This window comes from Candoia aspera, chromosome 6 (assembly GCF_035149785.1).
Source record: "Candoia aspera isolate rCanAsp1 chromosome 6, rCanAsp1.hap2, whole genome shotgun sequence".
NCBI classification, from domain to species: domain Eukaryota; kingdom Metazoa; phylum Chordata; class Lepidosauria; order Squamata; family Boidae; genus Candoia; species Candoia aspera.
The window spans coordinates 84224403-84252256 of NC_086158.1; the positions used below are offsets into that span (position 1 = coordinate 84224403).

Consider the following 27854-nt stretch of genomic DNA (forward strand, 5'->3'; position numbering starts at 1 on the left):
TTATTACAAAAGAGACACAGATACTGAGTGCAAGAGATTTCTGATATGCAAATAGAAATGGTTCCTCTGCCCTTACTTTTTTAACTGTATGTTTGTGTGATAAGGCTTGTATTTTAGTGTTAGTCCTTTGAGGTAGTGTAGACAGGAAGCACAACAGTGAATACTAGCTCCATATTTACTGTAAGATTACATTAACAGAAGATTCCAAGTCTGAAAGTATTTTCCCCTATTCTTTCCTTTTACTCTCCAGAAAACTAGGGAGGATCCCTTCTGAAATGCTTCCCATATCTCCTCTCCTTCTGTGGGCTGAGAAACCTTTTACCTGCCAATTGTCCAGTCTGCAGTCTTCTTCCTGTCTCCCAAGCTCATTCCCACATGCCATTACATCTAAGTTTTGTACAATGCCTAGACATTTTAGACCCTTTTTCATAAAATGAATAACAGCTTTATATTCAATTGTGGTTATTTTCTGATAGCTCTTTATTTCAACCAATAGGCTGACTATATTCTTTATAAATCCTTAGTTACTTTAACTTAGGCTTCTGCTTGGTTGTACCTGCCAATCTGCTGCCAATAGCTTTCACTGAGTCTAAAATATGCTTGAACAAATTGCATGGATACAACTCTGAAGAAGTGTTTGTTGCTTTAGCATTCACCCCACATTTCAGGAAATGAGCCACTTTATGTTGAAGATAGTCATGTCATTTCACAACGCAAACTGTTGCAGATTCTTCTTCCAGGGCTGTGGAAAGACAGATCTGCCTGTGCCTGTGCAGATTATAAGGGCCTTCTTCAAAGGACAGCCGCTACATTATTTTCTGTTTATTTCTTTTGGTGCTCTTTCTAGGGGAATAAACTTTGCAGCAAAGCTAACAAGGAGTAAAGTCTTTGCAGCTAACTCTCTCCAAGATTCTGCCACTTAATATGGGAGGAGGTGGCAGTAATGATTCTAGCCTCCTTATCAAGTGTACATTACAGATTCTTGAAGCAAGTAAGATGAGCATAACCATTTGAGACACCAGACCTTCCTGCAAAAAGATACTAGATTATGTCTTTTATTCTATAGACAGTATAATGCAGTGGTGCAGGGTTCTTTATGCATAGGCTTCCTTCTTGCATTGCTTTCTAAAAGGCTTTTGCAACTGTGCAATGGCACTTGGCACACTCCAGGATCTTTGCCAGGTGGGAAGCTTTTGAGAGGATGCTCCTTGGAGACTGAATAGGATGCAAGGCTCTTCTGCTCCCTGTAGGGAAGGTTTATGGTATTTGTTCCATTCCTGTTCTCTTTCATTTCCTTTTTGTTTTGCCCCAGTAACACTAGAATGGATGGGAGAAAAAAGGGGGCATGAAAACTTTAGTACAGCATTATGTAGAATCAAAGAATGGTCTCTGTTGCATTTTTTAAAAAAAATATTATCAACCTACATGCACAAAAAATGTCCCTATTCAGCTATAAGCAATTAATCTCCTTTGACCGTTGCTGAAATCCTGGGATACCACTCCAATTCCAAGCATGATGAGCGGGAGTGAAAATCTATGAAAATGCAGACAGTGCATAAGAGTTATATAAGGGTGTAGGTGTCATGCACTGCCTACCGCCGAGTAACACACAGACACTGGTTCAGATGAAGCAGGCTCTGGTTTATTCATAGCGTAGTTACAGTTGTAGAAAAAAGCTGAGAGTGACAGGAGCGCGCCGGTGCGGGGTTTAAATACCCCGCGCCGGTCAGCGCCCCCTCACTCGAGGTTACGTCACCCCCCCTTTGTCCCACATGCTGTCTTGCCAGTAGGTGAGGGGTTGCGAGGCCCCGCTGGCGCTCCGGGATCGCCCATCATCGGTTTCCCTATTCATCCGGTGATTGCTGTCAGCTGGGTGATCTCCATTGCGCTAGCGCTAACAGCTTGGGTGTGCCTCGCGATCCGCTTAGCCATTATATCTTCTCCTTTCGTCTTTGTGAGTTGATGGCTGCTTATCTTGAGCCCCTTCCCCTGTTTCCTCGTTATTGTCATGTGTGCCATTGCGCTGATGTCTTCAGCTCAACGGCACTCATGACAGTAGGAAAGGAATCAAAATGTTGGATTTTGGTGCAGAACTGGAATGTGTTTTCACAAGAAAGTACATTCTTCAGCCAATATAAGATTCTGATCTGACATGCTGTGACAAGAACTTTAAATTATAGAGAAATGTTTATTCTCTAAGTATTGTCTTAATGCTGGTACGTGATTTCCCTGGTATGAGCCACTGTTAGAAAGATCCATTCCCAGCAGCCTCTGTATGAGAGCAAAAGTGTTTTAGGCAGCCTTGAATGAAAACCAAGTCATTTGTGAATGTTTTCATCATGAAGGCTGAAGGCAGGATGAAAACAAACTATAGCCTTTTTTCATTATTCTTTAGTTATTGAAAAACCTTCCAGCCAAAATAAGATGGTTGAATGTTCTGAATGAGGGTGAAGGGGAAAAAAGAATGAAAAACTGTTTTCAAAAACTATTTAACATTAATAGTTACACAATACTTCTTTCTTTCACCAATATAAGTAAAGAAATCTGACATTTGTATTACTATTGTGTAACTAGTGGTCTGCAGGTGAGTGCTAATGAGTATCTTTCACTTAGCAAGCACCACATAGCAAGATCTGTTTGAAGCTAAAACAAGCCTTCAAAATGGCTGCTGTTGAGTTGAGGTCATCTGGGCCATTATATTGTTTTGTGGACTAAAAATGTGCTCTGAAATCTTTCAGTAAGACAGATCTATTCCTTAATTTTACTATATGTTGCAGGAATTCTTTGACTGAAGCCATTTGTGTTAACTGAGGTAATAATTTTATTTCAGTGTTCAAGATGATACATTGGGAATAGTTTTGGAAGGTGACAGGCCATAAAACAAGTAAAATTTAAAATATCAAATAGAATCAAAGAAAAAGAAGTCACCTTGATGACAAACTCAGACTGATATTTAAGCATTGCTTTAGTCTATAATAGTAAAATGTTTTAAGCGTCAACCTTAAAGCTGTGGTGGAACTAATGAAAGTAAGATGGAGATGGTTAATAACAGCTGATCAGTGGAAATATTTGGAAATTCTCAAAAGTATAAAGTACAAATTATAAACAATCTATATAATGTGTGTATGCAACTTAAGGGATTAGTTATTTTGAGTCAATCATGTTATTGTTTAAATCATCATCACTGGAATAGGTTGTAATAATAATAGCAGCTTCAGAGTCTTGGTCTCTCAGATAACTATGCTGACAATGAACAAACTGTCTTATACCGTTCCCCATCCTGATGTCCTCCAAGGGTCTGGATTTCAATTCCCATCATCCTCAGCCAGCCCAGCTTCTGGTGATGCTTTCTGGGAATTTTGGAGTTAAAATCTAAATTGTTTGTAGGACGTCAGATTGTGTAAGGCTGCCCAATAGAGACCAGATCAATACAGTCATTTTTCTGTTTAAGTCCTATTCAGGTAGAACAAGAGATGTATCCATTTGTACATGCTGACCTTTCTAAGGCTTGGAACACTGATTAAAAGCATCACTCACTGCTGCTTTGGTGTTTTTGCTGTTGGTGTCTGATGATTTGTTGAAAATAAATTGCTGATGAAAATTTGCGGCATTAAGTAAAACACTTCGGTAAACATAGATGCATAAGTGCTATAGTTATGCTAGAAGGCACACAGGGGTAGCAGTGTGTAACCAAAGTGCAAACACGTGATTGAACATGACACATTGCCATGGGTACCCACTCCTGCAGTCCTCTGTATAAGAGCAAATTCAGATTAAAAACCTCCCAACCTCATCCTCTGTATACAAATGGCTAATGCCAATGAGTGAATTGTGTGACTCTGATGAAGTTCTGAAAGCAGATTGTGATGTAATGTGATGGGCTTGCTATTTGAAAGGAAATGCCAACAACTCCATTTGAGAGATTTGGGTGAGGCACAGGAGGTGTTTTGATTCCTAAGCATAAATGGAATCTAAACTATTTAGGATTTTAGTTTAGTTTACAGAATTGTGTTTAGAAGGGCAATCGCTACAAATGCTTAACCACTAATTTATTATGCCTGAAGCTGGGCAATAGGAAGCTGCATTTTGTGCTATAAAATGAGATATAATCATTTTACATATAAATCATTCTGCTTTTTTAAAATACGATTTCTTGAGATTTAGTTGAATAGAACTAATGATAACCACTCTGTCATACAAGATACCCTGTGATTAATCATGAAGCATTTTGCATCTTCTTATAACATAGTGGTTCCAATATGGCAATAGTCCAGTATTTGCAAACATTGCCAAAATGTTGACACCAAATAGGAGTTATGCAGGGAATGAAATGATAGGTGCCTGAATGAAGAGATTTATTCTGCCTGTACTGAAGAAGAAATACTGCGATTGTAGAGAATGTCCCCAAGTGTGAAGAGTTAGAATGGATTTTTGGGGGTTTTTTGGACATGAGTGTTGCTGTTAGTCAGATCATCCTGTCCAGGGGACAAGAGGCAAATCAGCATTCACCTTGATATTATGGCCAACTGGGTAATGGCTGATAGTTTAGACTGACAGCCAGGTTTAGGAAAATAGCTTGCCTTATATCAAAGTAAAATTATTTTCTCATGCAAGGAGAGTAAAAGGCCAAAATGAAAGCAAGCCTATTAATCCTCTTTTGGGAACTACAGCAACTTTTATGCCTTATCATAAGGGTTCTTCAAGCACAGTGGAAGCCATTGGGCACAGGAATTTTGAGACAGCAGTCATCGTAGGAGAAGGCATCAAAGCAGTTCCACCCCACCCCAAAAATATTAAAATACAGGAAAGGATGGTTAGCAGAGGCAAATGTTTATCAGACTTCAGTTGGTGGGAACTCAGAAGGCATTTGCTGTCAATAGAAACTTCCGGTGGGTACATGGCGGACTGAACAACTGTGCCTGTGGGCTCAGCAGGCAGAACTGACAACACGGCAGTTTTTTCGGGCTCAGGCAGGTTTTTCCTGAAGCCCAGGACTGTTTTTCCGGATAAGGAAAACACCTGGAATCACCCCATCTGTCCTCTGGATGGCTGCTTGCAGCCAGAAGATCGCAAACAGCATTGGCGCTCAACTGGGAAAAGCAGCCAGGAGGCTTGGACGTCACCATTTCCAAGCCACACTGTAGCTTTAAAGGGACACTAAAACCAGCCACCCCATTTCTAAATCACCCAATTTATATTTCTTTTAAGTATGTGTACCCTAAGAGAGGCTTTCTACAGCAAGGAGAAAAGGGTACTTTTGGTGCTTATTGTTATTTTTGTGATATTTATTTATTTATTTTCTCTAGCACCCATCTCATAGACGACTCTTTAAAAAAAATCTTTTAAAGTTTTGGACTTTGTTTTCCATCCAAATATTAAGGAAGATTGAGTGCAAATAATTGTCTCCCTGTTATTATTTTTGTACTAAATTTGAAGATATTAGCATTTTCCTACATGTGGAATCAGCTGTTTTGAACTTTCAGTTTTCTGCTTCTACTTTCTGTGGGGAACTGTCTGTTATTTCACTTTCACTTGTGTAAACACATTCCAGAATTCTTTCATATCTTTGACTTTTGCTGGTTAAGCTCCCAGGGGGCACCATAAGCTACTGCTTGAGACATGGAGGAGTTTAAGCAGACTTTCTCTGATTTCCACCAAGATTTTAAACTGATTCTTTCTGATTCCTGTCAAGTTTTTATGCAAGGCATTCAGGACATTGTGGAAAATATGAGGTCTAAAATGTGTCATCTGGTTGGGGATGTTGTGGAGGAAACTAGGAATTTAACATGGACAGAAATGTTTCTTCTAAGAGTGAGATCGGGACTTCTGTTGAAATGCTGGAGAAAGATTGAATAGTCGAGTTGATGAAATTAAAGGGAGAGATCGAGTTACAAGCCATAAGTGAAATTGATCTTCTGATGGAATGCCATGGAAAAGAAGGGGTTATTATGTATGGGAGGTCTCCTGAAGAGAAGTTGGAGTTTTTGAGGGGGCAGTTGGGCTGGTTTTTTGTTTTTTTTTAAGAAAAATGCTCTGTGCACATTGTGGGGATATGTAAATGCTCTGGTTTATTTTGAAGTGGGATTGTCATGAGTAAGGATGGCGAGCAGGGGGCTCCCATCCAGACTGTCAAGCGCATGCGTAGCACTGAGGAATTGTTCAGCCATTCAAAGAGACACAGATCGGGACCGCCTTAACCCTTGGGGGTTATATGTCTGGGTTTTTCCCACGCTTCTTCAGTTTGTTAGGATTCTTGTTAAGTACTAGTAATAAATATTAGAGACCAGTTCATTGTCTCAGTGTGTTTTCCTGGTTGTTAGGACAGGGATAAGGATTTAAGAACATTTATCTGGATTGCTTTTAGGGTTTGGCTTTCATTTATCTGTACCAATTTGGATTAAGATTATTAAGGTATAATAAAAAAATAATAAATGTTTGGTTTTGGGTTTAATATGATAAAGATTATTAAAATTGTTGTATTATCAAGTATAATGGCAGATAATTTATATGTTTTCTAGTTTGATCTTTATTATAGTAGACAGGAATGTATAGAACAGTAGTAGGAAGGAAATACATACAGTAAATGTTATCTTGGGGGGGGGAGTTGATTAGGAGATATACTGTATGTGTGTGTGTGTGTGTATTCTTTTAATATAAGGGGAGGGAGCAACTGTATTTAGTGATTTTTATAATGTGCGAATGGAATGATTTATAGAAATAATATGAGTTTGGTTTAATATAGAGTAAGGGATAGATTATGGAAAATTGTTGTATATCCTTGCTGTTAAAAGTCAGAAGTCACCTCTTTTTGTAATTTTGAAAATTTTCTCTTGTGTTTCTACATTTTTTTAAGTTTTTTTCTTTTTTTTTCTTTTTTTGTTTTTCTGTAGCTTTTATCCTTGCTTAAACTTAATAAAATTCTTATTAAAAAAAGAAGGCATTTGCTGTCGATATAAAAGGATACATTGCACAGATGGAAGAGCTATTCTGTAGATTCATGTGCACCCAGTGGAAAAACGTGGGAGTTAAGACAAAACTCCGAAATGAAGCAAATGAATCAGAATCTCTTCTGAGAAAAAAAAATAAAGCTTCAGTGGAACTGTCAAAACTAAACCAACAGAGCTTTTGGCTTGGTAACTTGAAAGAATCATTGGAGCTGGAATTTTTAAATGCCATTAAGGGATCAAAATCACAGCATGAAAGGTGAAGAGGGGGGTTTTGGTAGAAAGTAAGTGTCTGAAAAAGCGAATAGTCAGAAAACTTTAAACTACTTAAAAGATTACAGGAGTAATACTAACAGCACAGTTTGCTAAAGAAAATTAAGATGGAAGAGGGCTGCTAAGTTCCAGGAATGTCTGCAGGGGTGGGTGTCAAAAAAGTCAAGATGGTGGTGATGGCTGTGATCATGTGATCTTAAGAACGGGATGGGGCTTTGTAATATGGTTATGGCTATTTTGACTGTTTTGACTCCCCTGCAAATGCCCCTGATACTTCCCTTTAATTTTTTCTTCTGTCTAAAAGTGTATTTTCTATTTTTTTCCTTGTAATTAAAATTGCTCTTTTTCCAGCCTTGCCAAATATGCAATTTAGTTAGATCTGATTTTTTAAAAAGTGTACAAATCCAGTTTAAAGCAATACTTTCCCTTTTATTTATAATTTTAATATATATCACCACCCATCTCATATGTATGACTCTGGGTGGCTTACAAACAATCCAAACAAATATAAAAAGAATACAATTAAAAACAAACAAACAAACAAAAACACTATAAAAACATATAAAAAACTATAATAAAATACATAAAACTCATAGCCAAGATAATCCCATTTGTCAAAACAATCAGTACAGCCACTGCATTGGCTCTTCTGGGCCCCCGTGCCAGTTTGGGCCTTGTAAAAAGCCAGCAGGGTTGGGGCTAATCTGATCCCGAGCGGGCTGATGTTCCACAGGGCAGGTGCCATGGCAGAAAAGAATCTCCTTCTGTGTCCCACCGGATGACACTCCCTGGCTTATGGGACCCAAAACATGCCCCTCATGCTGGACTTGATGGTTTGCGCAGATATAATTAGGAAGAAGTAGTCAAGTAACCCAGTCCCATGCCATGGAGGGCCTTTTATTTTTCCAGAAGAGAGGGAATATACCCTTTACATAATTTATTAGGAAAATTTACTGAATGCCTTCCTATCACCCTGTGGTTCAAGGCTGCCTACAGAGATAAAAATCAGAAGTAACAATTTCATCTGCATGTGGAGTCCAGTATAAAAAAAATTGGCCAGGAAAAGCTGAAACTCACTTCATGCTCAAGTGACAAGTAGCCTGATAGGACAAGGGTATTGCATGTAGTCTTTTCCTAACCAGAGATCAACTTTATGGGGAATATAGCATGTAGACTTTATGGGGAATATAGCATATAGACTACTGTAATGCACTCTACATGGGGCTACCTTGAAGAGTATCCAGAAGCTACAACTGGTCCAGAATGTAGCCACGTGGGTAATTTTAGGTGCCCCAGTGGCGGCACATGTAACACCTCTACTGAGCAAGCTGCACTGTGTGCCAGTTTGCTTCTGGGTCCAATTCAAGGCATTGGTTATGACCTTTAAAGCTCTACATGGCATGGGACTAGGCTACCTTAGGGACCATCTTGTCCCCATTACATCAACCCATCCCACCCGGGCATGCAGAGAGGGCATGCTATGGATCCCATCTGCTAAAGAGTTCCATCTGGCAGGGTTGCAGAAGTGTGCCTTCTCTGCAATAGCGCCTGCTCTTTGGAATGTTCTCCACCCAGAGTTGAGGCAAGTCCCCTTGCTCCTGGACTTCCATAAAAAATTTAAAACCTGGCTTTGTCAACATGCCTGGGATGGGAAAGAGAATAGTTCCTCTTGGGGATGGTTAGCTCTGTAGAACTGCTCTGTTTTGCTTGCAGACAGAGAAAATACCTTAGCCATCTGGATTTTATTATATATTAACATATTTATATTTTACTGTTATAGATATTATTGTATATTATTTATATTATATTATGGTTAAGTGTTTTTATTGTGAACCACCCAGACTCCCTCCTTGTGGGGGAGATGGGCGGTGATAAATTTGATAAATAAATATGTTCTATTAAAAAATCACAAATATGTGATTTTGGAACACACAGATACAGAATACATACAGTATGTGATTTCAGAATGACCCACAAGGTTCTTCAAGATATCCAATTACACTTGGTGGTCCTTGTTTAATGACCACCTGTTCAGTGATTGTTAGAACTTGCAACAGTGAAATGAGTAGTAATTACAACCAGTTCTAGAAATTCCAGCTGGCACAGCACCCCCTGCGGTCACGTGATCATAATCTGGGTGCTTGGCAACCAGCCCAGATTTCCAACTGTTACAGTGTCCCATAGTCACATGATTGTGATTTGTGATCTTCTCTGCTGGCTTCCCAGAAGCAAAGTCAATGGGAAAGCTGGCAGGAAGTCAGAAGTTGCAATCACATGAGGTCCTCGTTTAATGACCACATGTTCCTCGCTTAATGATGGTAACCAGGGACTTCTGGAACTGCCGTTGCTAAGTGGCATGGTCACGTGACATTGTGCTTTATGACCGCATTGCTTAGCGATGGAAATTCTGGTCCCAATTACCATCATTAACTGAGGACTACCTGTATACTATTGAGTCCTATGAGCAAAAACATGTTAAGCCTTGCTTGTTTACAGGAGGAAGAGGATTACTTGTGAGCAAATAAAACAATGTATACGATTTACAATTGGCATTATAAGTAAAGTTACTGTTTGTGAATGAGATTATTTGGGGAGTGTGTGTGTATCTGTATGTACATCCATGAGTTGGTTCAAAATGCATGTTTAGTTCTTGGTGATTTCAGCATTAAATAGTAACTTGAGTTTGTGAATGGCTGTCACATTCTATATTCAAGAGCTGAGTCATCATGCAATGAGCAAGTATACCTATATGAAGCCCCTTTTAGAAGGTTGGCATTTCTTGGCTACCAATCTAAAAACAGCAACCAAGTCATTGCAAGTTAATCTGTACTAGTGCAGTGCAAGGTGTAGGATCTATACTGTGTAGTGCAGTACCGTAGTCACAGAATCTTAAGATGTGACATAGCCTGAGATATAATTCAAAATCACAATTGTCTCCTTTTCTTGTCTCCAGTGCTACATGGCAAACATCTTTCCACTTTGCACTTTTCCATCATCAGATCTATCAGTCCTCTCTATAATAACTGCTGTTTTGCTAAAAATCTGTCTTATTTAATAATACTTTTTCCTTTCCATGAATAAGCTGTTTCTCAGTATATATGTATGCGTGTGTATATAGTATTAATATCCTGATTCATTACATTTTTGCTTATCTGTATTTTTCCATTATGCTTATCTATATTTTCCATTTTTGAGATGTCTACTAGAATATTTAAAGATTCCTTAGTGCCACCAGCTCTGATAAATTGGAAAAAAATCTATTTTAGTTAATAGGAATAATCTAAATCAGAATAAATCAGGAAAATGTTCTACTAAGGCTGTTTGAATACAAATAAAATATGAAGTGGACCTACTAAAACTATCTTTAGCCTTTCATTCATTTAGGACACCATCTTATTCCATGTGATGTTCTTTCCATGTGATGGGAGATCCTTGACTAGCAGAATTCTTGGCTACGCAGAGGCTATGCACATATAATTTGCTTTAAAGAGTTCCTATATGTGCCAAACCACTTCTTTAGAATCCAATCCAAAGCATTCCACATCCCTAATATTCCTACTGGCTGTGCGAAGGGGGGGCAACGACATCATGCTCATCATGATGTCATCATAGAGGTTATTTGTAATGGTATGATGTCTGAGATGTCATTCCAAGGAAATCAGGTTTTCTAACAAGCACCTGTGATTCTCACTCTATCTGAAGCCTAACAACAGTCTTTGCATCAGTGTGTAACTGTACAAACATGAACATGAACATGGATATATCTGCCTTACGATCTTTACTTACTAGCAAGTTATCAAAAAATTTGTACAGATTCTTTCTTTTGGACTTAACATCCTGTGTTATGTTAAACCCATTCACTTATATATTTAGCAAATAACATTTCAGACTAGGTTTTCGGCATCTGAATGTGATTTTTTTTAACCAAAGATCAAAGGGAAGGAAACAAAATGCAAGAAGTGCTAAACAATATAATATATTGTACAAAGGATTTGCTTAAGTATTCAAATGAATAGAGTTTGGGTCTAGGTTTTACTCCCCCAAAACTCAAAGCTTTTAGACTCAAATGAAAAATTAATAATAATTTAAATTCCAGTGTAGATGCATGCTTCCCCACCTCCATCCATGTTTGTTCTTTTCTGTGTGGCATGTCCTTCTGCTTTTATGAATCTGATCCAACTGCTCATATGGTCTAGCTTCATTAGAAATGGGAATCATATATCCAAAACCTTGTTTTGTTTTGTTACTTAAATTTGCTCAACTAAGTCTTGGCTGCTACATCTCATATTTATGAATGCAGTGTGACATTTTTACAGCCTCTGGCAATTTTCAGTTTTGTGCTATCCATAATCTTACTGCTGCTTAATGAGTTTACTATCAGTTTTTCTGGGATGAGAAATATAACTTTAACCTCAATTTAGTAGAATTAAGTTGGAGTTCACAGGGCATGTGTAATATTATTACCAGTTTTATCAGAAATTGCCTTGAAAAGAATAATGCATATGAAAGCTGCTGTCCATCATTCCAGTTTCCACTTTGTGTGTGTGTATGTGTGAGCACACAAGTATATGTGCCTTGGGTATATACATATTTTTAATACCATCTACCCATTGATTTTGGTGGTCTGTGTTGCACATAAAGGAATTGTCTGCCCTTCATATCTTGAGAGCCTTTCCCTGTATTTTTATACATTCTGTTTTCTGCTGTTCTACCTCAACATGGATTCTCTAGAGATGTACAGATGCTGCCCTGGACTGGGGTTAGGGGTGATGACCCCTTGCCTTTGAGATGCAAAGGATCAAAAAGATCTCTTATACTAACACAAAGCTGCAGAGTGTTAGTGGAGAAGAATAAGCCAATGTGCAGGTCATGCTCTCTTCTCCTAGCTTCTGCAATGATGCCTGGAGAGTAAAAAAGGCCTCCTTGCCTGGTTCCAGCTGATACAGAATCTCAACCACACCTTCTGGGACTCTTGCTGACTTATACAGTAGAGGCAGCCTGCTCGTGAAGCCTCAAGCCAGTAGATGCCTAAATAGGGAGAAGTGGCTAAAACAGTCTTTGACTTGTTCAAATGTCAGGAACCTTAACTAGGCATAGGACTGTGGCAAACACATATGACTGCTCTTGAATAGCTCCAGGGTGAGGTTTAAATTTATGTGTGCTTAGCAATCATATTAGATTTTTAAAATAAATATTAGATGCAGGGAGGGAAGGGGGTAATCACATAACATAGGCGGTTATATTTCCTTATGCTGATTTCCTCGTGAGGGAAGGGGGGTTTAACTGAAATCACGGTCAGCATGAAGCTTTAAACTCCTTCTCCTTGTACGGTAGAATCCAGTGATTACTGCACACACACAACTTTGTTAATTTAAAGAAGAAGAATCTACAGAGCAATGGTATGATTATTAATCCTTGAGGAGCTTCCTCATCCTGGCATGATGGAAACAAGTAGAATTCTGTGCTTATCTTTAGCTTTACTATAAAGTGTATGCTGTAATATTCCACATTATTATATATGTTCTGCTGTATGTGGTTTCTAATAGCTTCAGAAGGAGCAATTAAAAACGATACATTATTGATCAATATGAGCCATCAACTCTGCTTCTCCAGACGATGGTGTTCACTGGAGCTGGGACTTTCTGGGTGGATGCCCTTTGGTAATGTGGCCGCCACTACATTATACTGAAGGTTGTAATTTATATGGGTTAAAAGGCATAGCTTTTCCTGTAATTGAAAATGTTCTCTAAAGGCATTTCATTGGCAGTCTTCAACTTAACATAATATGTTAAACTAAAACAACAATGAAAAATCATTTTTCATTTATCTTTTCTTTATTACAGCGCACATAGCAATACCAGATTTGGTGCAGTATTGACAGGACACTTAAATGGATGGTTTCCACATTTAGTTCTCTGCTGCTTTAAAAAGGTGTTTGAAAGCTGTACCCGCTCTTCCGTCACAATTTTGTAGCAGAAGAAGAAGGTGGAAATGTTACATATGTAAGCCAGTGATTTTCAAATCATATTCCTGCAAATGTCATGATTCCTCAGAAGATTGGAGAAATGATCAATAATATTACACAGCCTTCCCTTAGGGATGGCATGCCCACTTTTGAAGTTAGGAATGCGTGATATGTTCCAGGTTTGCTTCAAATTAACTAGGAAACGTAAAGCTTTTTTTAAAAGAAAGAATTTGGCTCAAATAATCTTTCAATCTGAGCGCTCATAAACTGCTTTCCCATCCCTCAAAATGTCCTAGAGCTTTCTCTATCAGTCCCCCACCTTCAGACCATCTTTCTCTTTCCTTACTTTTTGAGCCAAGAATAACTGTCAAGAACAACAGAGAGCCAACTGGTTGAACCTGGACCAGGGAGAGCCAAGATCATATTTCCACCCAACCGTGGAGATCACCAGGTGACTTTGGACCAGTCATTTCCTGTCAGTCCAACCTATTCATAGGGTGGTGGGCTCAAATGGGGGAACCCTACCCCTAGGAAAGGTGGAATGTAAATTCAGTAAGTAAAGGTGATTGACAATACGAGGAGGGAATTTTTCTCTTCTTTCTTCTCCATCACAGTGAACGTCTAGGTGGGAACTTCAGGACATAATACTTAAGAGATCATAGAAGTTTTTTTTAAAATACTTCCATTCATATAAGAGCAAGTCTGGGGCAAGCCATTGAGAATCTGAATGAGCTAAAAATGCTCTCCCTCTCTAAATTGTATGACTGGCTTCATAGAATTGAAAGGAGCTATTTAGTAGAGCTGTGTAGCAATCTCAACTGGAAAGGGAATGAGTTATTCTTGGCACATGTGGGTGCTCACTTAGCCCCTGTTGGCACCTCCTTATGCCAAACACACTTCTTTCTGGGATTGCATAGACTCAGCTGCAGGAGGCTAGGAAAATAAATGCGTTCTTCAAGGAGGATGCTGCTGGGCTTTCAATCACCTTTTCCCCCTTAGAATCCAGATCACTGTATAGCTGTACTAATGAAACCAACACACCCCAGCCTTTTCTCAGTGTGGGAATCCAGATTGAAGTATCTTTAACCAATGACTGTCTGGCCTCTACATAAACACATCCTGTGAAGGGAAGGACACTACTTTTCTAGGTTATTTATTAATTTGTGAGATTCTGTAGGCTGCCCTAATCTTTTATGACTCTAGTTTTCTTGTTAAACTCCTCTTACTGTTCGGAACCTCCTCTCTGTGAGTCATATCTCCATCAAGGTTATCTTCCTTACTCTCTACATCTGGAAAAGCTTCAAGTGCTGGCCGAGGAGGAGGCTGAAGAGGCATTGGCAGAGGAAGGGCTTGCCATTGATGAATCTGTGGGTGCAACTCACCTCACTAAATCTGATCTGATTGTACCTTCTTTAACGTCTGAAGGAGAAAGTTGTCAGCAAGACAAAAAGGATGAATTTCCTGAAGTACCTTGATTGGCAGAATAGGTCTTCCAACAGATATTGGGTAATTAGCACCCTCCCTTGCTACTACTTCATACCTCTTTAAAACATCTGTAGTTGCTTTTGAGGAGACATCATCCATGTTTTGCCCATGATTGGGTGGATCATTATAAAAGCAACAATAATACTGCTTTTATTTTTTTTCACCATTTATTTTAAGCTATTGCTCTCTGAATGTTGTCAAGTTAACTCATTTGGAATTCTGAGCTGGAATGGTGGTTGTAGTTGTTGTTAATGCTATTTGCATACAGTGTAACTCCTCCTCCTTTTCTATTGCTTTAATTTTGAATTTAGCATAGTTTAGTTGAAAAAGAGCCAGTTTGGTGTAGTGTATAAGGCACCAGGATAGAAACCAGGAGACCATGAGTTCTAGTCCCACCTTAGGCACAAAGCCAGCTGGGTGACCTTGGGCCAGTCACTCTCTCTCAGCCCTAGGAGGAAGGCAATGGCAAACCACTTTCAAAAAATCTTGCCAAAACTTCAGCGACTTGTCCAGCCAGTCTCCGAGAACAGGCACAATTGAACAGATTAAAGAAAAAAAGTTGAGAAAACAAATATAAACCCCATTCCTGATGTTTAGGCAAGGGATCCTCATTCTCCAACACTCAAATTGGCAAAATATTTCCTTCAGTCCAATTTGCTTTTCTATTCAGTCTTGGGTTAAAGCTAGAGTGCCTACAGGCAACAATGTGCTAAGAGCTGCTAACTTAAACCCAGATCTTTAGTATATATGATTTACAGTTGGTTGAACAATTCAGTTACCCATATTCAGCTGGGCTCTGGGATTTAAAATTTTTCCGTGTTGCTAAAAATCTGGTGACTCCTCTTTGTACTTTGAATTTTCATTATCATTATCATTTTGATATATTAAACAATGTTTTATTTAAAAGCTAATCTCCTTCATAATAAGCTCCATTCCAAGAAGGTCTCTTGGCAACAAAATTGAAAGGCAGGGATGTCTGCAGGGATGGTTAAAAAAGTCAAGATGAGAGCTGCAATGGGGCAATCAGAGCTCCATCTATTTTTTTTATCTGTGATGCACATAAACAAGTGGAGCTAAAATCACATTGTTGCAACTGCCATCTTGTCTTTTTGATCACATGTTTTTCTGGCTTTCTAGTCTAGCCTACAGTCCTGATATTCCTTGGAAGTCATCCATCTGAGTCCTAACCAGCCTCACCCTGCTTAGCTCCATGCTCAGAGAAGGCTTGGAGAGGTCCTGCCAATATTGTATTAGGACAACCATCCTGAACAGAATTGCTAAGGTCAATTGCTACACTTAGGCAACTTGCCAAAAAAAGAAAAATAAGCTTAATTTGAACAATGCTGCTTTAAGTATTTGCCTGCCAAATCATTTTATTAAAACATTACATTTGCCATTGCAGCAAATCTACAATACATGAATAGAATTTGTGCTGGTAAAGGAGCTTTGATATCAGGATTATGTGACAGTAAATTTTAGCTTATGCTCAAGTTCATGTTTCAAATTAGTTTTGACCTGTTGCAGATAGTAAGATAGTAATCTGATAAATTCAAGTCATTCAAAATAAATTGCAGAGTGCATAGTAAACAAGCAAAAGGTAGAAGGACAATTGATAACTTATTAATGATCTGACTGTCATTATATTGCTTCCATTATAAAATCAGCTTTCAGATGAGTGTACCACATGCTGCTAATTCTAGGAATACTTTGAATGCAACTGTATGAAACATGTCAGAAGAAAGGAGTAATTCAGAATCCTTTATTTAAACATTACAGCCTGTGTTAAGCTTGTTGGTAGGATTAATAAAATGTAATATTAGCGTAGTTAATCCATAAATGCCTGTAACGTTCATTCTGATGCCATTACAATGCAGAATATGTTCAAAAAAACAATGCAATGGGACTACATGAAAACCAGCAATAAGATAAGGTACAATTACAATAGGAGGTGCTGGAAGACCATCAGGCTGGACCTTTAAAGAGAAGCTACTTCAAACCCCTCAACACTTTGGTGTTGCAATGAGCATTTTAGCCCTAGAATGGCCCTCTTCTTACAAATTTGCCACAGCTGTATTTTGGGAACCGAGCCTCTTGTGTTGTGCAGATTAAAAAAAATAAATAAAACCTTTATTTTCTTTAAGAGACTTACCATTTTAGCCAATCACTAAAGGCACACTGCCAGACTTTGTTTTCCTATCCTAACTCCAAGTGTAAACCTCTATTGGATAGCCTACATGCAACTGAAAGCATAATACTTAAAAATTTAGATGAGATCACCTCTAATGAACTGTGATCCTTGTAAATACAGAGCTAGCACCATAGAGCTCTGGCTTTAGCTGCTGATAAATGCTGTCTCCCTGTTGTCCCATAAAATCTAAGAATAGCAATGCTGGGTTCTCTGAGCAGTCCCTGTTAATGTTTTTCAAGCATGCCTTCCATGAGCCAGGTTCCTGGAAAACAGACCTCAAATATTTTAAAAAGTTTCACCTGTTGTATATGATCCCTGTCCAAATATCATCTGTACATTTAGAGTGCTTGGTGAAGAGTAACAGCTTTGCCTCTGATGATTAGTGAAAAGTGGGAAGTGATGACTGAAAGGGTTCCCTCAGGCCCACTTGTGTTACCAAAATTGCTGCCAGATCATCCACATACAGGAACATAGAAAGATGCTTATTGGCCAATTGACTGGATACTAAGAATGCATGTAAGCTTTTGTAACCTATGGTTTTTCAGAGGTAACATGAACAGCATTTGGTGTGTATGTATGGGGGAGGGAATCTTACCTTAAATGTTCATTGTCCTTGTAATGGGACCATGTGCAAGATGGGAGAAAAGAACAAGCAAACAAGATGGAAAGTACTTGAAATAGCATTTCCTGTTGTTTAAAGTACTTTAAAGGAGGAGAAAAACAGCTTTAAAATATATTTAAAATAACCAATACAATTAATAATGAATAATTATTATTATCTCTCTCAGGGTTGTTGTTGTGGGGAAAATAGAAGGAGGAAGGAGTATTAGGTATGTCCGCTGCCTTGAGTTATTTATAAAAATAATAAAGGGATAAAAAATAAATGAAAAATTAAGTTAAATTATGTGCAGTGAGGAAATATACCCAACATATCCTTCTACACACAAAAAAAAAAGATAGAGGAAGGAAAAATTATGACATCAAACAAAGAGAGGAAAATGTGTTGTGGCAATTTTATTTCAAAAAGGGAGGAATTGAAGAAAAGAAGCTTTTAATGTTACCTGAACACTACAACACTATTCTTTGGGTAGTGAATTTCAATTCAATAAGAATTAAATCCCATAAAAAATAGATTCTCAAAAATTAATCTTAAATCTCAAAAATAGATTCTGTTCTGTTGTTCAATCTCCTTCTCCATTCCTGCTTTCTTCAGTAATTTAGAAGGAACCCTCTGGATATGTTTTATTTTGCCCATGTGCGCGCACACACACACAGTACATGCTAATCATTGACTAAGAGATACTTTTATTAAATTCCCTACAGCTGAGTATAATAGCAAACACAGAGGACATTAATGAGGTTCTTCTCATTATTCTATCTAGCAAGAAAATGCTAGTGTATAATTGCTCTGGGGTGAGCTTAACATCTCCTGGGGGGATTCTAAGCAAATAATGATAGATCAGGATTCCTGCCCTGTTCTGAGTGTTCACCCTGTATATTGAGAACCTCAGCTTGGGAAAAGTAAAATGAAAAAAAAAAGTTTCAAGTGTTGCTTGTTTGTGTCTCTGTTTAGTCCTTTTGTCAAAGTAAGCAAAGAATCAGGTGAGCTATTATGCCTAGACAAACTATATATAAATAATAACTATTATTTTTGCTGTCTAAATAAACAAGATAAAAAGCATTAAAGCATGCTCCTATATTCCTATACATACAGACGTTGAAACAATTGACTGTGGTAAGGCTTCTACGTAGCTGAGTATAGAATTACAATCATATTAGAATTTATTACTTTATATCTTTCACTTTCATAAATATTCCTGTGATGCATGGTCTCTGCAGATAGGGTTTTTGTTGTTGTTGTTTGCATTTTGCTTTAGTGAAAAGCTGCAGGCCATAGAAGTTTCCTTGCATTTGGACATACGTTACTATTTTACTCATGCATGGGGGGCTTGAATGAGATTAATGAAGGAAAATGTGCATAGAATTTTTATCAATTTTGTGTCAGTCTGAGCTCCAGGAACACAGTTCTACACAATTTTAAATAAACGATTTAGGTGAGACAGAAATATTGAACTAGATGCTAGTCTGAAAGCTAGTTAGTGAATTCTCATTTTGGGATGACAGAAGTTGCAATATACTGGCTTTTGGATGAAAAATATGTGAATCACCCAGGATTGCCTTTAATACTATATATACATACAGTGAAGTTTTGTACTGGAATGTCAAAAAATGTAGGAATTGTGGTGGAGAATATCTGCAGGTGTTGTATATACCCTGATGCATATGAGTTGCAATATTTTAGTTAAGGGAAATCCCTTGTTTGAATTTCATAATCATTATGATGGATTCAATAGGTAGTTTTCAACAATTTGTGAGTGCTCTATCCATCCATCTTTCTTAACAAAGAACATGTGGCAGCTGCCATGAGTGTGTGACTAGCTGGTGCACCTCTATCTGTGTCATGCCTAGCAGACACAGAGATCTCACTCTCTACCCCATCCATTTTGTTAGCTATGTGAGGGGTGCTTATGCTAAATTTATCTTAAGCACTCTGAACTTTCAAAGCACTCTATAAATATTTAGCAGTAAAATAATTTAAAGTAAAAACTATGTTTCATGACATTAAAAGTGCTAAACTTTAGTTTCTATCTCCCTCTCCTTGAACCATAATTAACATGCAACATTTTTCTATTCTTAATGATAAGATAGATAAAATGTTGATTTCCATGACTGCTGTTTATATTATATTTGATTTATAGGAATAAGGCTGAGTGCATCCAATTTACTTCTATTGACTTTCTCTAGATTAATCAACTAATAGACGTTTTCCATCTTCAGGTTGCCTGGTTGCATAAGGCAAATTGACTTATAATCTAAAAACTAGGCAGTGAAATGGGAACTGATGATGGCAAACCAGAATCATTATGTTCAGTCTTAGTCAAGATGAGCAGGAGATGAGCAAAACAAAAACAAGCAGAAATGGAACTCAGAACAGATGTGAGACAGTTTCTCATTCTAAGGTATTAACCAGCAAGGAATGTCTTCCTAGGCAATAATACTGACTTTGCTCAAGAAAGTTTGATTAGATCGTATGGAAGAAATAAGGTAATGCAAAAGTAGAGCTGATGAGAGCTGCTCTCTTTATATTTTTCAAATATTTGTGGGCAACAATTCAGATTTAGCAGAAAGTATATTTCTTATAATTCTTTTTTCAAATACTGATATGTCAAACATTTCAATGCTTTATTCTTCAGTAGTTAATGCCAAATATATATGCCTATATATGTGTGTGTGTGTGTGTGTGTGTATAATGTGTGTGTGTATGTATGTGTGTGTGTGTGTGTGTGTATATATATAGACATATATACTGTATATTTGTACAGACATAAATATATACTCATTATGCATTGGTGTCTGCAGTGGTTGGCAAGGGGAAAGAAGTTATAAAGCATGCAAATTTTGCCAATACATGCATGTTTTGGTGTCAGGGCAGTCACCATTTTCATTCATTCTTGGGTTTCTAAATAGCCCAATTGCTTTTTTCATACTCTCTCATTGCACTCCTACCCATCAGTTTCATGGCACCTAACTTGTCAATTTTTTTTCTCCTAAGTCACATTCATTCAGGGTATTATACTGTACATTTTTCACCCAAATTCATCTCTGATTCTTCCATTATCACTGTTCACTGGGGCTAAGCATGGAACTGTTGTCAATCTCTGGGTTCCTACTTTCATATGTATTCACAAAGCCCTTATATGGCATGGGGCTTCTCCCCAGTGGTGTGTCTATCCTGCTAGATTCAGCAGGAGAGGCATGCTCTGGGTCCCATCTGTGATAAAGTGCCACCTGGCAGGACCCAGCAAGAGACCCTTTTCTATCGTGATGCCCACCCTCTGGAACATAATCCAACAACATTCACAATCTTAAAATGAATGATGCAGGGCTCTTTATCTTAATGTGGTTCTCAATTAAGCATTAATACAGCTCTTTTTTTACTATTCTCTGCATTCTGAGTTCCAAACTAGGTGCCAGTAGTCCATTTTGGGTCCCCTATCCACTACTGTTTTCTAAATTGTATAATAATGAAATCTGCATGTCATAGAGAGGATGATTTAGAATAGCAAAGGAATTAAGTACCCCTTACCCGTTGCTTCTCTGCTTCTGTCTCCTCCCCATACCTTGCAGACATTTTCAAGGAAAAGACAAGGCCATCCAGATTAAGTGCAAGTCTGCTGTGTAAGTGATTTGTAAATTGCAACCTAAATAATCAGTTTCCAGCTGGTATCTGGCAAAGACATAGAGGACAAATTTCAGTGCCATGGAACAGACATTCCATTTGTGTCAGGGTTTGGTAAAACAGATATATAGCAGATACAATAGAATATTTCCACAAAACAATGTCTTCACCTGAGCAATTATGTAGGAACAGCAGATGGCCATTATCTTCTGACAATATTTTATTGGCATCTCTGAAATGGATAGCACTTAGCAATGCATAATCTAATGTGATAGTCACTCTATATTCACATTGCACAAAGAATAAAAACATTGCAGAGATGTCTGCAGTCACGTAATGCAAATGGAACAAAGAGAATAAACCTAAAATATTACTGTTCTCCCCCCACCCGAGGTGAGTTTAGTCTTTAAAAAGTGCAGAATTAACTGAAGGTTTTCAGCTGTTGATTGAAAAGTTGTATCAACACTATCAGGATGAGTGGAGAACTTCTTTCATACTTTCCAAGCTTTGTTTCAAGTAAACAACCTTGGGGAAAAAGCAGTTTAGCATCTATGTTATGCTTTTTTTTCTCACATTGTCAGAAAGAGTGGGAGATGCATATACAAGTAGTCCTCACTTAACAACCATTTGCTTAGTGATGTTTCAGATTTACAACGGTGCTGAAAAAAACAACTTATGACCAGTCCTCACGCTTATGACTGCCACAGCGTCCATGTGGTCACGTGGATCACGCATTTATGACCATTGAAGCATCCCATGGTAATGTGATTGCCATTTTCGACCTTCCCGACCAGCTTCTGGCAAGCAAAATCAATGGGGAACCACATGATTCACTTAATGACCACATGGTTTGCTTAACGCCTGCAGTGATTCACTTAACAGCTGCCGCAAAAAAGGTCGTAAAATCAGGTTGGATTCACTTAATGACAGCTGCATTTAGCAACCAAAATTCTGGTCCCAATTGTGGTCATTAAGTGAGGACTACCTGTAGTATTAAAAATCTGTTTTAGCAGCTCACATTTTTATCTTCTTCTAAAAATGCCTCCAATTATAACAATTCTTTCTTATACTGCTTTTTCTCTCTTGATTAGGCCTCAGTAAAACATAGGTTTCTTTTATTCAAGTCATTCAGTTGAATCATCATTTGGAATAAAGACTTAAGTAAAACAAAGGAGGAAAATTTAGCATTCCTTGTCTTCATTAATAAACTTGGTAGCCTTACCCATTCCCTATGACACAAATATGATATTTATTTATTTATTTATTTATTTATTTAATATAACTGCCCATCTCATGAGAAGTGACTCTGGGTGGTATACAATAATTAAATAAAAAACAATACATATATAAAACAAGCATTTAAAAATATAAAAAGTCAAAATTAAAAAATTAGAAGTTAATTATAATTAAAAAATATACAAACCCCAGGCAGAGAGAGAATGAGTATATCCACCTCAGTAGTGGAGCCATCTCAAGATGTCTCTGGTTCCCTGGGACCCCCAGGCCTGGTGGCATAGCCAGTTGTTGAGGGATGTCTGGAACATCAAGAGGGACGGAGTGAACCTAATTTCGGGGGGGGGGGAGAATGTTCAATAAGGCGGGCGCCATGGCAGAGAAGGCCCGCCTCCTGGCACCTATCAGATGTAAGTAGGCAGATGGTATCCACAGCGTCCTTCTCTGCTGGGTCTAAGGGGGTGGGCTGATATAATCAGGGAGAGGCGGTCCCTGGTCCCATGCCATGAAAGGCCTTAAAGGTCAAAAATAGCACCTTGAATTGGACCTGGAAGTAAACTGGCAACCAGTGCAGCTCATGGGGCAGAGGTGTAACATGTGCTGCCCTAGGAGCACACATAACTGCCCGTGCCACTGTATTATGTAGCAGCTGAAGCTTCTGGATACTCTTCAAGGGCAGCCCCAATGTAGAGCGCATTATAACAGTCCAATCCAGAGGGGACCAGGGCATGAGTGACTGCGAGCAGAGCCTCTTGATCTAGTGACAGGTGCAACTGGTGCACAACACAAAGTTGTGCAAAGGTCCTCCTAGCCACGACTGCCACCTGCTCTTCAAGATTGCACACTGGGTCTGTCTGGGGCAGTGCCACCCCATCCAGCACCAAAGATGGCATAGTCCTAGAACTAGTAGGGCCCAAAACCCACAGCCACTCAGTCTTGCCAGGGTTCAGTTGAAGCCTGTTGCTCCCCATCCAGACCCTCACAGCCTCCAGGCACTGGGATAAGGCATTCACAGCATCATTTAATTCGCCAGGGGCAGAGATGTATAGTTGGGTATCATCTGCCTACTGATGATACAGCACCTCATGGTGACAGATGAGCTTACCTGGTGGTCTCATGTAGAGGATTGAACCTTCAGATAATAACTGAATGTCAGATGTAAGAGTGCTAATAATTAAAACTATGCAGCTTGATTCAGCATGTGCCACATGAAGTTTGCTTGCACAGATTATCTATTTCTATGAAGGATATCAACATAACATTTGCTTTCCATTTTTATTTCTCTCTACATTCATAGAAATGAATAAACAGTTACTCATTTTAGGAAATGTACATTCTGAGGTGGTTTTGAAATTAAAACATATGTGAATAATTAAAACAGCAGGAAGAGTGGTATGCAAAGAGTGGATGACTTTAAATAGAATGCCAGACTCAAAAGATTTAAAAACTGCTAGATTAAAATCATAGTGCAATAAAGAAGTAATTGAGGACTTAATTCCCAAAAGAAGGGAAGCCCAGCGAACCTCAGCAACACCACTCCGCAGAAAACACAACAATCAAACACACAATGAGGATACACCAACATATACGGCACCTTGTGGGACAAGCTAGCCCTAACACCCAACAAAAGAGGCAGGTCTTCAAGGCCTTCCTGGAGACTAATGGGATCTGGGCAAGTCAAATCTCAGGGGAGATCATTCCACATTCCACCATAATGTTCTGTTATTGTGTAGCTGTGACTGGAAAGGCCCTGTCCTTACCCAATGCCATTCTGATCTGCTATCCAGTGCAGGAGTCCATTTCAGGAGGAAATCATCTTTAAGATTATCTTGCCCCGCTCTACTAGTGTAGAAGATTGAAAAATATCAGCTTCATTTGCACATGTTCATGATTTCATATGCTGTTTTTTAAATTTATTTATGCATACAATTTAGAGGCCACCCAACACCCAATGAATCTGGGCAGCTTACAGTTAAAGAAGTAAGAACAATACAACAAGATAAAAGAAATCACGAGTGGCCTGAAGACAAGCATACAGATAGTGACCATTGAAAGTTATAATGGTGATGAATGAATGGTAGTTATGACTGGTCCTCGAAGTTATAGTCATTGCAGCACCCCCACAGTCATGTGATCAAAATTCAGGGACTTGACTGCCTGCCTGCATTTATGACTGCAGCATGTACTTCAACTCCCCCCAACCACCTACCCCCCCCCCCATCTCTGCCCTTTTGGCCACCCTGTTCTCCACTCCTGTGTCACTGTGGTGGATTCTGGCATTGCCGCTGGTTCCCAGGGAGGAAGCGCATTCCAGACAGATAAGAGGCTTCGCAGCCTGGACACTGTTGCTGGGAAGGTTAAGAGGTTCAAGGTAGCTCCACCCTAGAGCCCTTCTAGGTTATTTCCCATTAGATTAGTTGAGTAGCTTTAGTCTGGCAAGATTCTGTCCATATGGTGAGAACAATAAAGGACTAGAGTTGGAAATATCAGCTCAGAGTGGTTCTTAGCCTGGTTCCTGACAGTTGCAAAGGGCCAGCAGTTGCCTCGGCTGGGCATGCCTCATAAGCAGTGGGAGGAAGAAGATGGTGAAGGACAATTGGGAGCAGCAGGGATCTCAGGGTTAGGTGGTGGCAGCAGAGTGCAGGGCAACCAAAAGGGCAGAGATGTGGGGGGAGATGGGTGGGTGGGTGGAGTTGAAGCAGAGGTGGCAGAGCCTTGTCTGCCAAAGGGAACTTGCCTGGCTTGGCTGGGAAGCAGGCAACAGGATGGAGCTGGCAGTTCACACAGGGCAGGAGAAGCATGAGGTCTTCACTTAACAATGGCACACTCCTTGCCTAATGGCTGCAAGGGGGACTACCGGAACTGCCATCGCTCAGCAGTGTGGTCACATGATGTTTTGCCAATGTGTTCCAGGTCAGAATGTTCTGCTGAGGATGCTGGTCAGACCCCCTTCCATTCCAGAGAGGACACCTCTTTCCCATGAAATGGTTTTCTTCTTCCTTCTTTGCCCTGGACCTGCTCTTTTCAGCTCTTCTCTTTCCATTCTGTCCTGCTGGTGAACTGTTTCCTTACTATCAAGTGCTAGAGCTTCACCTTCCCAGCATGCTGCTGGGCACAAGGCCAAGGCAGGGCCTCCCGTGAAAGGGTTCTTCACATCATGACCACTGCAGCATCTTGTAAGCTGCTGTGGTGTTTCTATGGGGAGGCACTTTCTCAAATCTGGCATTTGCATGGAATTCTCTGAGAAATGTAATTAAAGTACTTTAGAACTCCGAGATAAGTACTGCTGTGAGCTCTGCCCTTTTCTTTATTGTTCTATTACTGAACAATTGTTTTATCATCTTATCCAATATTTCTTACTCATTTTCTCCCATTAAGGTGATTTTAAAACTCAGCAGAAGCTATGATATGCATTTCTTAATTAGAACAGGGCTTATGTGCATAAACCAACTAGGTCCCTTGGTTCTGTAAATTTCTTTATTAATAAGCACTGACTTTAAGATTTTTTTGTTGTTGTTAAAAATCAGGAGGAGTCTGGTACCATCTTTTCTGACTAACTTTATTAGGAGGCATAAGCTTTTGTGAGCTGCACCTCACATCATCAGATGCATAGAATAGCTCGTGTGATGCAGGATTTGTAATTGTTAGTTGTGAAAGACATCTTAGAACACAGTACTGACCAATGTTTTATTATGTGAAGCTGGGACTGTTGGGTTCATGCTGCCCTGGTGTGGGACTGCCCTTTCTCCCTTGACATTATAGCTTAATTTTTAACCCATTCCTTGTCCTGTTGCAGGGGCGGGTTATGAGAAGGCTGTGTAGGAAGTAAATGAAGAGATAAGGATAGTGAGTCTAGTGATCTACAGTAATGTAGCCGACAGGTTTTTCTCCCCATTGACACAGGTTATGACTGGCTGAACCTGCTCTGCTTGCCACAGATTATGTCTGCCAATGCCAAAAACATCTAGCCATTAGACTTGAACTGAAGCATTAACACAATCCTGCCAATCAGATTGTTTTGAACACTAAAATGAACATTTTTATGTGAACACTTTTAATTATGTAGATAGACTGAAAAGTTGTCTATAATCCCTGTATTACAGATTAATATGTTGGATGTAGTCTGACATTAGGTCTGAAGAGAGGCTTCTTTATAGAGATGATTGGACATGAATGATGAAGGAAATTAATGCTACAAAAAGATTATGAGCTATTGATTAATTATTCTATTTTTAATTACCACTGTGGAGGCTTGGTATAGATTTTCTTTCTGCTTGTAGCATGTTTTAACCAATCTTAAAAAATATGGAGCTAACCTGAGGATTTAACTTTTACTCAGCTGTGAAGAATATTGGATGTTATTGGAGCAGTCATTTTCCTTCAGCCTACTTTACCTTCCCAGGAACTGGAAATTAAAAATGATAGGTTAGGCTGAAAATATAATAAACCAAATAAACCAGTGAAGTAAGTCCTGACACCATCTTCAACTATTTCGTTTATTATATCTATAGCCCAACCTACACTTCCCAAAAAATAGAAAAGGAAGGGAAACTTTGCAAAATGTCCATAAGAGTTCATGGACATTTATGTATAGATCCTTAAAGAATTCCTTTATATTGGTACTGTTTTCATATCAACCTGTACTCACATGTGAAATCTTGGCTAGAACATAGGTCAATTGGTTTCATTCATTTGTCTTATTAGCAGAGGAGAAATGAATCAAGGAACTTGATCTAAATAATCTTGCCTGATCTCATTTTCTCATAGAAAGTCATATTCTGGAGGATGTGAACAAGTGCATCATTGCCCTGGGAGAGCAGAATCCTGATGAGTTGGACTGTGCAGCTGGTGCCATCCGGGGGCGGGCAGCAAGAGTGGTGGACATTGTTTCTGGTGAGATGGACAATTATGAGACAGGAGCCTACACTGAAGGAGTGATGAGAAATGTGCGATATCTTTCAAATGCTGGTATGTATATATGCATTTTTCTAGGTTCTTAATTTCTGTTGTGTTTTCCCAGGGAATATAACCAATTCACCAAAACTGAAATTACAGTTGATTCACATATTTTATTACAAAAATTAAAGGCATTGATTTGGGAATATCTGCCTAGATTACTGTGCATACTAGGACACCTATGTTTTCTATGTTTGATACCTATTTCACATGTTCATTATAGACTATAAAAATAGTTAGATTTGGATAGGACATTAATACTTCTTTCAAATAAATATTTTGGACCCCTGGCTATGGTTGGAGAATGTCTGACCATGGGACTTTGCAAGAATTTTGGATTTCTGCTTCGATCTGCGGCCCCTGTATTTTGGTTCAGTGAGGTCTGATGCTTCTGTCTCAATATGGTGGGAGATAGATTACTACCATGTATGAAAGCTCTGTGCATGAGTGCATGAAAGTGCAGAGTGGGAGCTGGGAAGTCACTGGCTAAAATCTCACATAGTAGGTAGCCATAACAGATCTACTGTCTTCTCAGATTGAGATATCTGTGAAGAAGTAATTTGAACATGT

The 27854-nt window shown here is 38.9% G+C and overlaps 1 protein-coding gene across 1 annotated transcript in view; it reads left to right on the forward strand.

The window, feature by feature from the left end:
* Positions 1–27854, forward strand: part of CTNNA3 (catenin alpha 3) — a 781530-nt gene that overhangs the window by 520888 nt on the left and 232788 nt on the right. Inside the window, exon 12 of the mRNA XM_063307559.1 lies at positions 27096–27296. Coding sequence (XP_063163629.1) covers positions 27096–27296 — 201 coding nt within the window. The remainder of the gene's footprint in view (positions 1–27095; positions 27297–27854) is intronic.